General features: G+C 50.2%; 1 protein-coding gene across 17 annotated transcripts in view; it reads right to left on the bottom strand.

The window, feature by feature from the left end:
• Positions 1–14,276, bottom strand: part of LOC109872858 (RNA-binding protein Musashi homolog 2-like) — a 327,630-nt gene that overhangs the window by 211,352 nt on the left and 102,002 nt on the right. For all 17 annotated transcript variants that reach the window (XM_031808196.1, XM_031808182.1, XM_031808181.1 and 14 more), the window contains exon 6: positions 8,430–8,522. In XM_031808196.1, the coding sequence (XP_031664056.1) occupies positions 8,430–8,522 (93 nt within the window). The remainder of the gene's footprint in view (positions 1–8,429; positions 8,523–14,276) is intronic.

Here is a 14,276-nt window from a genome sequence, read left to right as displayed (position 1 = left end):
GACAGACAGACAGACAGATCAGACAGACAGACAGCAGAACAGACAGACAGGACAGGACCAGACAGACCAAGGGAACAGGACAGAAAAGACAGACAGACAGACAGGACAGACAGACAGACAGGACAGGACGACAGACAGACAGACAGCAGACAGACAGACAGACAGGACGAAGAACAGACAGGACAGACAGGCAGACGAAGACAGACAGACAGACAGGACAGACAGACAGACAGGACGACAGACAGACCAGACAGACAGACAGACAGACACAGTACAGACCAGACAGACAGTACAGACAGACAGGACAGACAGACGACAGACAGAAGGACAGACAGAACGAAAGACAGACAGGACCGACATGACAGACGACAGACAGACAGACCGACAGACAGACAGACAGACCAGACAGACCAGACAGACAGACAGACAGACGGACAGCCAGAAAGACAGACAGACAGACAGACAGACAGACAGACAGGACAGACAAAAGACAGAAGAAGAAAGACAGACAGACCAGACAGACAGACAGACAGACAGACAGACAGCAGACAGACAGACAGACAGACAGACAGACAGACAGACAGACAGACAGACAGACAGACAGACAGACAGACAGACAGACAGACAGACAGACAGACAGACAGACAGACAGACAGACAGACAGACAGACAGACAGACAGACAGACAGACAGACAGACAGACAGACAGACAGACAGACAGACAGACAGACAGACAGACAGACAGACAGACAGACAGACAGACAGACAGACAGACAGACAGACAGACAGACAGACAGACAGACAGACAGACAGACAGACAGACAGACAGACAGACAGACAGACAGACAGACAGACAGACAGACAGACAGACAGACAGACAGACAGACAGACAGACAGACAGACAGACAGACAGACAGACAGACAGACAGACAGACAGACAGACAGACAGACAGACAGACAGACAGACAGACAGACAGACAGACAGACAGACAGACAGACAGACAGACAGACAGACAGACAGACAGACAGACAGACAGACAGACAGACAGACAGACAGACAGACAGACAGACAGACAGACAGACAGACAGACAGACAGACAGACAGACAGACAGACAGACAGACAGACAGACAGACAGACGACAGACAGACAGACAGACAGACAGACAGACAGACAGACAGACAGACAGACAGCAGACAGACAGACAGACAGACAGACAGACAGACAGAAGACAGACAGACAGACAGACAGACAGACAGACAGACAGACAGACAGACAGACAGACAGACAGACAGACAGACAGACAGACAGACAGACAGACAGACAGACAGACAGACAGACAGACAGACAGACAGACAGACAGACAGGGCAGGCAGGCAGGCAGGCAGGCAGGCAGGCAGGCAGGCAGGCAGGCAGGCAGGCAGGCGGCAGGCAGGCAGGCAGGACAGACAGACAGACAGACAGACAGACAGACAGACAGACAGACAGACAGACAGACAGACAGACAGACAGACAGACAGACAGACAGACAGACAGACAGACAGACAGACAGACAGACAGACAGACAGACAGACAGACAGACAGACAGACAGACAGACAGACAGACAGACAGACAGACAGACAGACAGACAGACAGACAGTACCTTTCCATGCAAGGAGAGGAGAGGAGAAAACAACTAGGACATTTACCCAGTGCTTTTACCAGGGCTGAGCGTGTGAGGTAGTCATCCCAGGAGGCAGCTTGTAGTTGTGTGCTTGGATTAGTGGCAGAGAGAGAGAGAGAGAGAGGGAGAGAGAGACTTCTCTGTACAGGTAGACCAATGGGACTGTGCTTAGTCAGTGTGCCCTGTGTACAGTCAGGAGTTTTCCTCAAGTTGCCGCACCTTAAACCTGCCATCAGCAGCCTTGGAATATGAAGGAAGCTTTTTGATAATGCCACCTTGCTGTTAGAGGATATGAGGGCCAAATATGCAGGATGCTGCAAAAAATACCACAGACATGAAGGTACAGTGGTTCTCAAGACCCAGGTTGACTGTAAGGCAGGCAGTTACACCGCAATGTGTTCCATGAGAAACCCCCAGTTTTCATTTCCTACTTTACGGCTGGTTGTTCAGTGTGTAAATGGCCTAACTCAGTCATTTCCTAAAGCACTCCAGCACTGGAATGGAATGTTGCCTTTGACAACCCGCTGTTAGGGAAAACCGTCTCATGCTAGATTTTTTTTCCCATTTTTCAGCACAGCCCAACACTTAATAGTAGTGGTACATTTGGGAGAGAGGTGGTTTCACATCTCTTCAGAAGCCTGTCAGATATGAGGTGAAATATGACACCGTCATTTTGTTTCTCATTTGTCTCTGCCTTGGCGTTGCTTGCCGCGGCAATGCGGGGCCTGTCACTCAGAGGCCAGCGCCTGCCTTTGTGGCTCTCGACACCACTCTCCAAATACCACCTGTCACGGCAGCCCCCTCTTTAAACACACACACACACACACGCTCCATCGAGGGAGAAAAACACACACACTACCGCTGCGGCCAAAAGAGCCCTTTTCGGGGGATGTATTAATTTCCGAGCGTGATCTTGGCAAGTGCCTCCCTCGTTTAAAGATCAAGTGGCCCCAGAGTGGAAAGTTATTAGCGCCCCTGGGCTTATGCTTACAGGTTAATGCACTGCATTCATGGCTGTGAAATTCCATATATCTGAGGAAATAGGCTTTTTTCAGGGCTAATCGCTTCCTGGGCCTGTTTCTATCGGTGTGTTTCCCACCTGGGCTACAGCTCCACACAGAGCACAGCAGAGAGCAGGTTGTGGTTTGCCTGGTTGTTTAGGAGCTCTGATAGTCACAGGGAGGAGGATGCTGAGTGGCAGATGAGTTCTGACAGCTCCTTTGACGAATTGCTCAACCCACCAGCCGTTTGAACGGCTGCTGTAGCCTCCCTCCCGCCTCACACGTCCATTTCCTCCTTCCTGACACAATACCACAGGGAAGATTGCTGCTGCTGCTGCTTTCTGCCTTGACCAGATTTACCCCAGTGAGCAGGTGCTGGGAATCCCATCCAATCACAGTCAATCTTCTTTAAACAGATAGTTCTTTAAGCAGCACTACTGGGGCCTCTACGTTCCATCAGCCATTGACATAATGAGTCACTGTAACGCAATCAAGGCAATCCTGGCTTATCCAGGGGGAGCCATTTCAGGGAGGGACGCCGGTAGACAGTCTGCACAGACGCACCTCCACCGCATGTCAATCCCCCATGATGCGCTGTCCTAAAAGCAGGACACACCACAGAGCTCCATCAGAAACTAGATAGGTAGGTAGCTAGGGCCTACAGATAGTGAGGTATTTTAGGCTCGTGAACCCTACTTTCAAAACCACAGGCTGAAATGATACAGAACCTTTATCATGCATCTCTAACACCTCTCATCATCACAGGAAACATACGGGCTTTTCCCTCTTTCTGTTTGTCCCTGCAGCAGTAGCAGGTTTAGGGCCAGTTCATTTCCATTGCTCTGCTCTGTCTCAGGTCCTAACTACAAGTGACTGCAGGGAGAGTGAAGAGCCGGTGTCAAGCCTTGCATGCTGCAGATGAGAGCTCCTATGGACCTGATGCTGGCTTATCAAGCCAGCTCTGACCAGCAATAACACTGGAGCTGTGTCCTTCTGGCCTACTACTATAGAGACCACAGCCTGGATGGAAAAATCCAACACAGTGCTAAATGGAGAGTTTAGGCCACATACTGTCGGCAAATGTTCAACTAGACTCTTAGAGGTGAGAGGAGATGCAGAGGGATATGGAAATGTCATGCAAATGTCCACCTGCTTGTGTGTGACTGGAGAGAAATGAGCTACTGTGATATCTCTGAGGCGATGCAGGTACGATGTGTCACAGAGGATGTCTCCTGCATATCAAAGGCTTGAAAAGAAAACGGATTCAGAACTTAATAAAGGCAAATACAGGATTTGAAGTGTTTTTCATGTTGTAATACTTCAATATCACAACCATCAAAAGGCTAAGCTTGGAGGATTTCATATTTCACTTCAATGCAAAAATGTCTGCATGAGCAATAAAAAATGGAAACTCCAGTAGTCTGTTGATGTTTTAATCTGATGCATTTTAGCAAACAAACAATAACTCATCAAATCCCAAACAAAGATTTCCTCCACTGCGTCCCATATTTACTGGTTGGGAAGCGGGGATCTAAACGGTGTTGTTTGCGTTCACTGGGGCAGGAAGCTTGGCAATGCACTAATGGACATCAGCACTGTTTTTATTTGGTACGCCTGAAAAACTCAAATGATGTTATTAAATGTAAGCGCTTGGGCAAGTATGCTAAATGAACTAACATGGAGTCCTGGATGCAGCCGTTATGGACAGTCACACATTGTGGTTTTCTGCCATTTACAAAATCTCAATGCACAACGAAATGTCAGCCATGATATTAGATTACCGGAGCACCAGAACAAATTTCCTGTCACTAACTAAGGCATCCTTTTTTCATTATTTTATATTTCATTTTTTTTCTCTCATCTGCTTCCTGTCAGGGGAAGTCAGTGTGTGAGAAGGAGACTTAGTGCTGAACTGAGGGACAGTGAGATGACACAAACCACAGACTTTCATACTTTTGTGTCTTCCTGTTCACCTACAGCATTGTACCCTCTCTCCCCTCAGTGTGTGAGTGTAGTCCCTGTCCTACGGGAGCAGTACGACAGGATGTGTAGACAGATATTTAGCTAATCTTAGAGAAATGGAAAATGTTTCTGACAGAGATCTCAGGTTCAAATGCCCCCAGGACCCTCCCTTAGTCTGACCCTATGACCCCACCTAACCCTCCTGCAGACCAATCAGCTCAGTGGCAGTGAACATGTTAAGGGGGATCCTCCTCCTGGTACTACAGTAGCTGGCTCCCACCCAGTAGGACATGGGAACCGGGGCAGGGGAGGACATTAAGGCCTGATTGTGGCAGCCCACTGGCTTGGAAACAACTGCAGGCTGGGGCTGATGAAACCAAGCACTGGACCCCCAGTCAAACCACAGCACAGAACACAGTGAAGGCCAGGGGGAACAAAGCGACAAGCAGTTGTTTCAGCTTAGCCAAATAAGGACGGCTTGGAGTGAGACGCACTCCAAGCCGATTAGAGTAAACCAATGACTAAGCATAAGCCATCTCAGATAAATAGGCCCTTCACTGTAGTTAGGCCTTTCACTGTGGTTTGGCTCTTCACTGTGATTAGGCCTTTCACTATTATTGGGGCCTTCACTTGTGGTTTGGCCTTTCACTATTATTGGGGCCTTCACTGTGGTTAGGCTCTTCACTGTGGTTAGGCCCTTCACTGTGGTTAGGCCCTTCACTGTGGTTAGGCCCTTCACTGTGGTTAGGATCTTCACTGTGGTTAGGATCTTCACTGTGGTTAGGGTCTTCACTGTGGTTAGGCCTTTCACTGTGGTTAGGCCTTTCACTGTGGTTATGCCCTTCACTGTGGTTAGGCCTTTCACTGTGCTTTTTACTGTGGTTGGGATTTTCACTGTGGTTAGGCCCTTCACTGTGGTTAGGAGCTTCACTGTGGTTAGGATCTTCACTGTGGTTAGGCCTTTCACTGTTGTTAGGATTTTTACTGTGGTTAGAATTTTCACTGTGGTTAGGCTCTTCACTGTGGTTATGCCCTTCACTGTGGTTAGGCCTTTCACTGTGGTTAGGCCTTTCACAGTGGTTATGCCCTTCACTGTGGTTAGGCCTTTCACTGTGGTTATGCCCTTCACTGTGGTTAGCCTTTCACTGTGGTTAGCCTTTCACTGTGATTTTTACTGTAGTTGGGATTTTCACTGTGGTTAGGCCCTTCACTGTGGTTAGGAGCTTCACTTTGGTTAGGATCTTCACTGTGGTTAGGATCTTCACTGTGGTTAGGATCTTCACTGTGGTTAGGATCTTCACTGTGGTTAGGATCTTCACTGTGGTTAGGTCCTCTTTTCTGGCCTGGTCTCTAGTTCTATTGTTATGTCAGGCTGTAATTAATTATGAGGGTGACCACTGGCCCCCTTATTTAATCAAAGGTCTGCTACCAGTTGTTTGCTTCTTGATGGTAAGTGTTTTTAACAGCTGCATGCAATGTAAGAATGATTACAAATCTGCTGATGCAGAGCTCTCACATAATGGTATTATACCAGGAGATAAGTGTTTATTTTGAACACAATCACCCCTAGACTTTTCCACAGGATACAGACATACCTGTTACTGGGCCCTTATGTGAACCTAATGCATCAGTCCTACATGAAGCCAGTACAGTAAGTTTTGAACTCAACACACAGACAGTAGAAACGGGCTGCCTCAGAGGAACTGAGAGGAGAGATCTTGTCACTGTCAGTCACATGGGGGTATTGGGATGCATGAGAATCAGTCTTTACACACTGATACTGTCCTTCAGGCCCATTCATCTGGCTGTCAGCGGCACATTACTCGGACGTATTCAGTGTACTCTGGGTAACACAGTAATACTATGTAGAGCAGGCAGACCTCTCTGAAGTTGTACTGGGGGTTTGGATATGTGCACTTTTACTAATGATGACAGGTGGGACAGTGGGAGAGAGTGATGTATATGAGAGCTGTCAGTTCCCTTCCTCTTCCTGTATCCTACCCTGTCAGAGGCGTAGGGAAGACAGGAGAGGAGAGGAGAGGAGAGGAGAGGAGAGGAGAGGAGAGGAGAGGAGAGGAGAGGAGAGGAGAGGAGAGGAGAGGAGAGGAGAGGAGAGGAGAGGAGAGGAGAGGAGAGGAGAGGAGAGGAGAGGAGAAAGGAGAAAGGAGAAAGAACAGAGAGATATCTTGCAGTAACCCCGGTGTGATCACACCACCTGTTTCGAACACCTTATCCCCACAACAACCGCCACCTCTGCTGCCTGCCTGCCCACATCCTGCTAATTGGCCTATGTCGCCTAGACCTGAACACACACACACATACACAGATACACAAACGCACGCACCTTGCCCAGTCCACACAAACACAGAGCCGCACCCAAAGACAATTCCCAGGTCGCTAGCCTAGTGTGTTCACCTGAGTCCTGCGCTGCATTGGTACAGAGGAGAATATCTCTCTCTAAGTCTCTCTTTCTCCTTTTCTCTCTCCTCACTAAAGCATTCTAGACATGTACATCCCAGACATCTGAATGATGAGCCCTGCTGCCACTGCTGTGGCCACATCCCCCCTCCTTCCCCTCCTTCTCCATCCTTCTGTGGAGGAGAAACTAAATGAATTGGTTTTCTTTCTCCGGGCGACTCCTAAGAGCGCAGCATGTGTGGTGATAATGGCGGGTTGCATTGGACAGCCAGGTTATTTAATAAATGGTTGGATGCGTGTCACAGAGGGGATGCAGAGGAACAGACACAGACACCATCAGCCAGCCAGGCAGGCAGAAGAGACAAGCCACTTCCTGCCCACCTCCCCTTCTAATAACACCTAGGCTAACAACTGTGATTTCCTCCCTGTCTGTGACACACACACATGCACACGCACACACACACACACAATCAGACTGATTTGTTTGTCTCCTCACAAGTGTTTGAGGATTCCTTAATGAGGTAAAAAAAAAAAACTTTGTATAATCAAGTCAATCATGTCATTCAATCAAGTCGACATTTGTGTTGAGCCCTTTTCAGTCTCGATGATTACAACCATGCCCGCTCTGAATATTTTCTTGCTGTTCCACGCTGCTGGGCTCAGCTATGGCTTCACTGCTACTTCCTCCCCTTGTGAGTCATCTTCTTTTGGAATAACATTCCAGCTAGTGCCCTGGCCTGTGCTCTGCTCCCATACCCAGGAGCTAAATTACCACTGACCATAATTACCATGGAACTACATATCACTGGGGAGTTATGCGGTCGTGTTAAAGGATTTACATACCCATGATTGACTTAACTGGCCATTCAGAAATACAGAGATTATATCACACACAGAGATGTGATGTGCAGTACATGCTCAAAGGACAATTATTGAGGTCAAGTGCTGAGCTGATATTGTAGAGGAAGCATCCTCAGTTTCACACAAGGTGACCTTGAGCTGAAATCTAGTATCAAATCAAATCAAATTGTATTGGTCATATACACAAATGTAACAGATGTTATTGCGGGTGTAGCGAAATGCTTGTGTTCCTAGCTCCAACAGTGCAGTATTATCTAACAATACATATGAATATGTATCTGAGTACAGTGGGTGTGTGAAGGCACTATGGATGTAATTCTGCAAATCTCTTGCAGTATGTTTGGCTGCGTATTTGCATGTCCACATCCCCTTCACTCAGAATGGACTGGGAGGTTAGTCACAGACCACAGCCTGGAAACAGCAGCCGAGGACAGTGACAGGGTATAAACACCCTCCAACCCACACGGACATGGTTTGCCTACTGCCAGACCATACAAGGGAGGAACCCACAATGATTCTCCTTACCTTCCCAAACTGTTCAAAATACTGCTTCACATCTTCCACTACCGTGTTGGCTGACAATCCGCCCACAAATATTTTCTTTGTTCTTGTGACCATCTGGAGAGAGAAAGGGAGAGAGAAAAGAGATGGGTGATCAGGCTTAAAACGCATCATAACACCTTTCAATGTGAGTCCAAACATAAGATCAGCTCTAGACTGGCCCCTCCATAAGGGATGGAAGTGCAAGGGAGATAAAGCGAGAGAGAAGAGAAAGGAGGGGCCTCTCTATTGTCATGTCTTAGGAAAAAGGGTTCCACAAGGGGCCTTCGGCTGTCCCCATAGAAGAACCCTTTTGGGTTCCATGTAGAATTCTCTGTGGAAAGGGTTTTACATGGAACCCAAAAGTGTTTTTACCTGGAACCAAAAAGGGGTCTGTAATAGAGAGGACACACAAAGAACCCTTATGGGTTCTAGATAGCAGTTTTTTTTGTCCAAAAGTGTATGAGAGGGACCCTTTTCCCTTGCCTGCTATGAGAGAAAATATAATACTTATTTGGCATGGTCTTTCAGATGTAATGTTGATGCAAACTCTAAAAGCAGCCCCTAAAGGCACTCTCTAACCTCAAAAACAGGCAACAACTCATAACAGTGCTGCAGCCTGTGGTGAGAATCTGTCAAAGAGGAATGTTTTATTATACATCTAACAATGTCATTTCACATTGCACTTTACTTTAACAAACACTGCTATCTCTAATCAAAACATATTTCATTTCAACAGGGCAAAACAGAGTGTGGCACAATTAAAGCCTCCATTTCATCCTTTTAAACGCCACTGACATGTTTGTTTTTTCTCCACAAAACATTAAGGTACTTTACATTTGATCCAAAACACTCAACACTTAAGACAGTCACAAAGAAATACATCATTTATTATTTTTCAAAACACAATTAGCTTGTGCTGGAGGAAGGAATCAGAGTGCATTAAAGCCTCAATTAATTCCAAAGTAGCAGAAATATTAAGGATTATTACCCAAGCCATCAGAAAGGGCAACATGGCACAGCTAAGTGCATCTGCAGCAAGAGTGTGCACAGAGCGTTTAAAAAAACACAAGGGGTTCTGGGGGAAATAGGAAATTGTCACAATAAGACAAACAGTGATAGAACACTGTTCCTTCTGAGATAACGAACGACTCCAACCTCATTACTCACAAGCTGTTACTGAAATGTCCAGAGAAATGATGGCACTCCTTAACATGGTAGTTCCACACATTCATGTATGCACGAGTGCACATACGCATTCATATACATACACACACCCCAGCACTCTCTTTTCTCCCCCCGGGCCGCAGTTCTCAGGACAGGCCTGCTTGTTTTGACTAGCAGAAGTGACTTTTCGTAACAGGTTAGGAGAACTTACACAACAGGTTAAGATAATTAACGTGACAGGTTAGGATAATTAGGTAAAGGTTAGGAATAAGGTTAGGGGCTCCCGAGTGGCACAGCGATCTAAGGCACTGCATCTCAGTGCTAGAGGTGTCACTACATACCCTGGTTCGATTCCAGGTTGTGTCACAACCGGCCGTGATTGGGAGTACCATAAGGCGGCGCACAATATGCCCAGGGTCGTCCGGGTTAGGGTTTGGCCGGGTTAGGGTTTGGCCGGGGTAGGCCATCATTGTAAATAAGAATTTGTTCTTAATTAACTGACTTGCCGAGTGAAATAAAGGTTAAATAAAAAAAGAAATGCTAAAATGCAACTGTAACATATCCAACTCCAACCAGGCCTGGTCTGAGAACACCCTGCATTTGCACTAATGTGATTCTGCTTCCGGGCCATTAGCATGGAACTCATCCCATTTGTGTGACACCCGGTCACCATGCAAATTGTGGCGGCGGGCTGTTGTGCCGTAGCCCAGGCTGGGGTAATACAGCTGTATCCTCCCCCCTATCTCGTTCCCCCTCCTCCCCAGGCCCTGAGCCTCCAGGGTTATCAGCCCCGCCGTCGTCGCCAGCAACCACAGCCACGGCAGCTGGTGATAAAAGGCTGTGTGGGTATTTATCAACATCACTCACTTTTATCACTGGCAATCTTGGTAATAGAAACACAAGCCAGTGTTCATCTCTGCTAGCCCTCCTACATCTTTTACAGCTGTTTCACCTGCTTCCCTTGATAGATAATCTGACTGTCTTGCCCGGCCATTGTAAGTCATTTTCAGCGAGGGTGCTCCCCCAGCCTGTCTGTAGCCAGTTAAGTTTTTAGCGCTGTCTTTATACTTTCTGACAGGGCTGCCCAAAGGCTGATGGGATTTCTAGAGCCCTGGAACAACGCAATTACTTTCCCTATTTCTCTCTCCATGGTGACAACAGACAACAGGCCTCTCTCGCTTCTTTCTCCTCTCTAGGGAAATGGCTGCAGAGTGTTTGGTGTTTCCACTGAGTGACTAAGGAGGAGGGGGGCTGTGTGTGTGTGTGTGTGTGTGTGTGTGTGTGTGTGTGTGTGTGTGTGTGTGTGTGTGTGTGTGTGTGTGTGTGTGTGTTCCAGTCAGAACAAACAGGTCAGTTGTAAAAATCCAACAACTCTGACGGCTTGTAGAGCAGAATAAATCTGCATAGAGTAAAACAAAGTGTTGTGAGACTGTTTTCTGGGAGACTAGCAGGACCGAGGGATGAGTTCCCTGTCCATAGGGATCACTGTCAATATGTCCAGCACACCCTGCAGTCAGTCCACAGACATAGAGGACAGAGGGGAGCTGCAACCTTAACTTCCTCCCTCAACTCAACATGCATCAGGCCAGGCTGGGGACACTGACTGCAGCCTCCAAGGACACACTTACCCCTGCAATCATCCACGCTGTCTCTGAATGCATTACCAGCTATGATATATTGTGTGATTAGCTCATTTCAAAAGGACTATTCCTAATCTAAAAAGCAGCAGAGAACTCAGATGAGATATGAACTGATTGGTGGGAGGGCAACTCTCCAGTGTGTGTGTGTGTGTGTGTGTGTGTGTGTGTGTGTGTGTGTGTGTGTGTGTGTGTGTGTGTGTGTGTGTGCGCGCATACACACTTCCTTGCCTTCTCCCATCCAGTCAGCGCAGGGATTGAGAGGTGGAGGTGATGGAGGGAATTGCAGCTCCTTTTAATAATGTGTTTTAACAGCGAAAGGGGCGGCTGTGTAAGGGGGAAAGGGGCGGCTGTGTAAGGGGGAAAGGGGCGGCTGTGTAAGGGGGAAAGGGGCGGCTGTGTAAAGGGGAAAGGGGCGGCTGTGTAAAGGGGAAAGGGGTGGCTGTGTAAGGGGGAAAGGGGCGGCTGTGTAAAGGGGAAAGGGGCGGCTGAGTAAAGGGGAAAGGGGCGGCTGTGTAAGGGGGAAAGGGGCGGCTGTGTAAAGGGGAAAGGGGCGGCTGTGTACGGGGGAGGATGTGTAAGGGGGAAAGGGGTGGCTGTGTAAGGGGGAAAGGGGCGGCTGTGTAAAGGGGAAAGGGGCGGCTGTGTAAGGGGGAAAGGGGCGGCTGTGTAAAGGGGAAAGGGGCGGCTGTGTAAAGGGGAAAGGGGCGGCTGTGTAAGGGGGAAAGGGGCGGCTGTGTAAAGGGGAAAGGGGCGGCTGTGTAAGGGGGAAAGGGGCGGCTGTGTAAAGGGGAAAGGGGTGGCTGTGTAATGGGGAGGATGTGTAAGGGGGAAAGGGGTGGCTGTGTAAGGGGGAAAGGGGCGGCTGTGTAAAGGGGAAAGGGGCGGCTGTGTAAGGGGGAAAGGGGCGGCTGTGTAAGGGGGAAAGGGGCGGCTGTTGTAAGGGGGAAAGGGGTGGCTGTGTAAGGGGGAAAGGGGTGGCTGTGTAAGGGGGAGGATGTGTAAGGGGGAAAGGGGTGGCTGTGTAAGGGGGAAAGGGGCGGCTGTGTAATGGGGACAGGGGCGGCTGTGTAAAGGGGAAAGGGGCGGCTGTGTAAGGGGGAGGATGTGTAAGGGGGAAAGGGGCGGCTGTGTAAAGGGGGAAAGGGGTGGCTGTGTAATTGGGAAAGGGGGTGGCTGTGTAAGGGGGAAAGGGGCGGCTGTGTAAAGGGGAAAGGGGCGGCTGAGTAAAGGGGAAAGGGGCGGCTGTGTAAGGGGGAAAGGGGCGGCTGTGTAAAGGGGAAAGGGGCGGCTGTGTACGGGGAGGATGTGTAAGGGGGAAAGGGGTGGCTGTGTAAAGGGGGAAAGGGGCGGCTGTGTAAAGGGGAAAGGGGCGGCTGTGTAAGGGGGGAAAGGGGCGGCTGTGTAAAGGGGAAAGGGGCGGCTGTGTAAAGGGGAAAGGGGCGGCTGTGTAAGGGGGAAAGGGGCGGCTGTGTAAAGGGGCGGCTGTGTAAGGGGGAAAGGGGCGGCTGTGTAAAGGGGAAAGGGGCGGCTGTGTAAGGGGGAGGATGTGTAAGGGGGAAAGGGGTGGCTGTGTAAGGGGGAAAGGGGCGGCTGTGTTAAAGGGGAAAGGGGCGGCTGTTGTAAGGGGGAGGATGTGTAAGGGGGAAAGGGGTGGCTGTGTAAGGGGGAAAGGGGCGGCTGTGTAAGGGGGAGGATGTGTAAGGGGGAAAGGGGTGGCTGTGTAAGGGGGAAAGGGGCGGCTGTGTAAAGGGGAAAGGGGCGGCTGTGTAAGGGGGGAGGATGTGTAAGGGGGCGGCTGTGTAAAGGGGCGGCTGTGTAAGGGGGCGGCTGTGTAAGGGGGAAAGGGGCCGGCTGTGTAAGGGGGAAGGGGCGGCTGTGTAAAGGGGAAGGGGCGGCTGTGTAAAGGGGAAAGGGGCGGCTGTGTAAGGGGGAAAGGGGCGGCTGGTGTAAACGGGGAAAAAGGCGGCTGTGTAAGGGGGAGGATGTGTAAGGGGGAAAGGGGTGGCTGTGAAAGGGGGAAGGGGGCGGCTGTGTATAAGGGGGCGGCTGTGTAAGGGGGAAAGGGGCGGCTGTGTAAAGGGGAAAGGGGTGGCTGTGTAATGGGGAGGATGTGTAAGGGGGAAAGGGGTGGCTGTGAAAGGGGGAAGGGGGGGCGGCTGTGTAAAGGGGGGCGGCTTGTGTAATGGGGGAGGGGCGGCTGTGTAAAGGGGAAAGGGGCGGCTGTGTAAGGGGGAAAGGGGCGGCTGTGTAAGGGGGGAAAGGGGGCGGGCTGTGTAAGGGGGAAGGGGTGGCTGTGTAAGGGGAAAGGGGTGGCTGTGTAAGGGGGGAGGATGTGGAAGGGGGAAAGGGGTGGCTGTGTAGGGGGAAAGGGGCGGCTGTGTAAAGGGGAAAGGGCGGCTGTGTACAGGGGAAAGGGGCGGATGTGTAAGGGGGAGGATGTGTAAGGGGGAAAGGGGCGCTGTGTAAAGGGGAAAGGGGTGGCTGTGTAATGGGGAAAGGGGTGGCTGTGTAAGGGGGAAAGGGGCGGCTGTGTAAAGGGGAAAGGGGCGGCTTGAGTAAAGGGGAAAGGGGCGGCTGTGTAAGGGGAAAAGGGGCGGCTGTGTAAAGGGGAAAGGGGCGGCTGTGTAAGGGGGGAGAGGGCGGCTGTGTAAGGGGGAAAGGGGGCGGCTGTGTAAGGGGAAAGGGGCGGCTGTGTAAGGGGGAAAGGGGCGGGCTGTGTAAGGGGGAAAGGGGCGGCGTGTTTGTGAGGGGAAAGGGGGCGGCTTGTGGTAATGGGGAAAAGGGGGCGGCCTGTTGTAAGAGGGGGGAAAGGGGGTGGCTGGTAAGGGGGAAAAGAGGAGCCGGGCTGTGTAAGGGGGAAGGGTGTGGCTGTCGTAAAGGGGGGTAAGGGGAGGTCTTGTAAAGAGGGGGAAAGGGGGGCGGCTGTGTAAATGGAAAGGGGCCGGCTGTTAAGGGGGAGGAATGTGTAAGGGGGAAAAAGGCGGGGCTTGTGTAAAAGGGGAAAGGGGTGGCTGTGTAATGGGGG

This window comes from Oncorhynchus kisutch, linkage group LG28, assembly GCF_002021735.2.
Source record: "Oncorhynchus kisutch isolate 150728-3 linkage group LG28, Okis_V2, whole genome shotgun sequence".
In the NCBI taxonomy this organism is placed as follows: Eukaryota; Metazoa; Chordata; class Actinopteri; order Salmoniformes; family Salmonidae; genus Oncorhynchus; species Oncorhynchus kisutch.
This window is presented reverse-complemented; position numbering and strand designations above follow the sequence as displayed.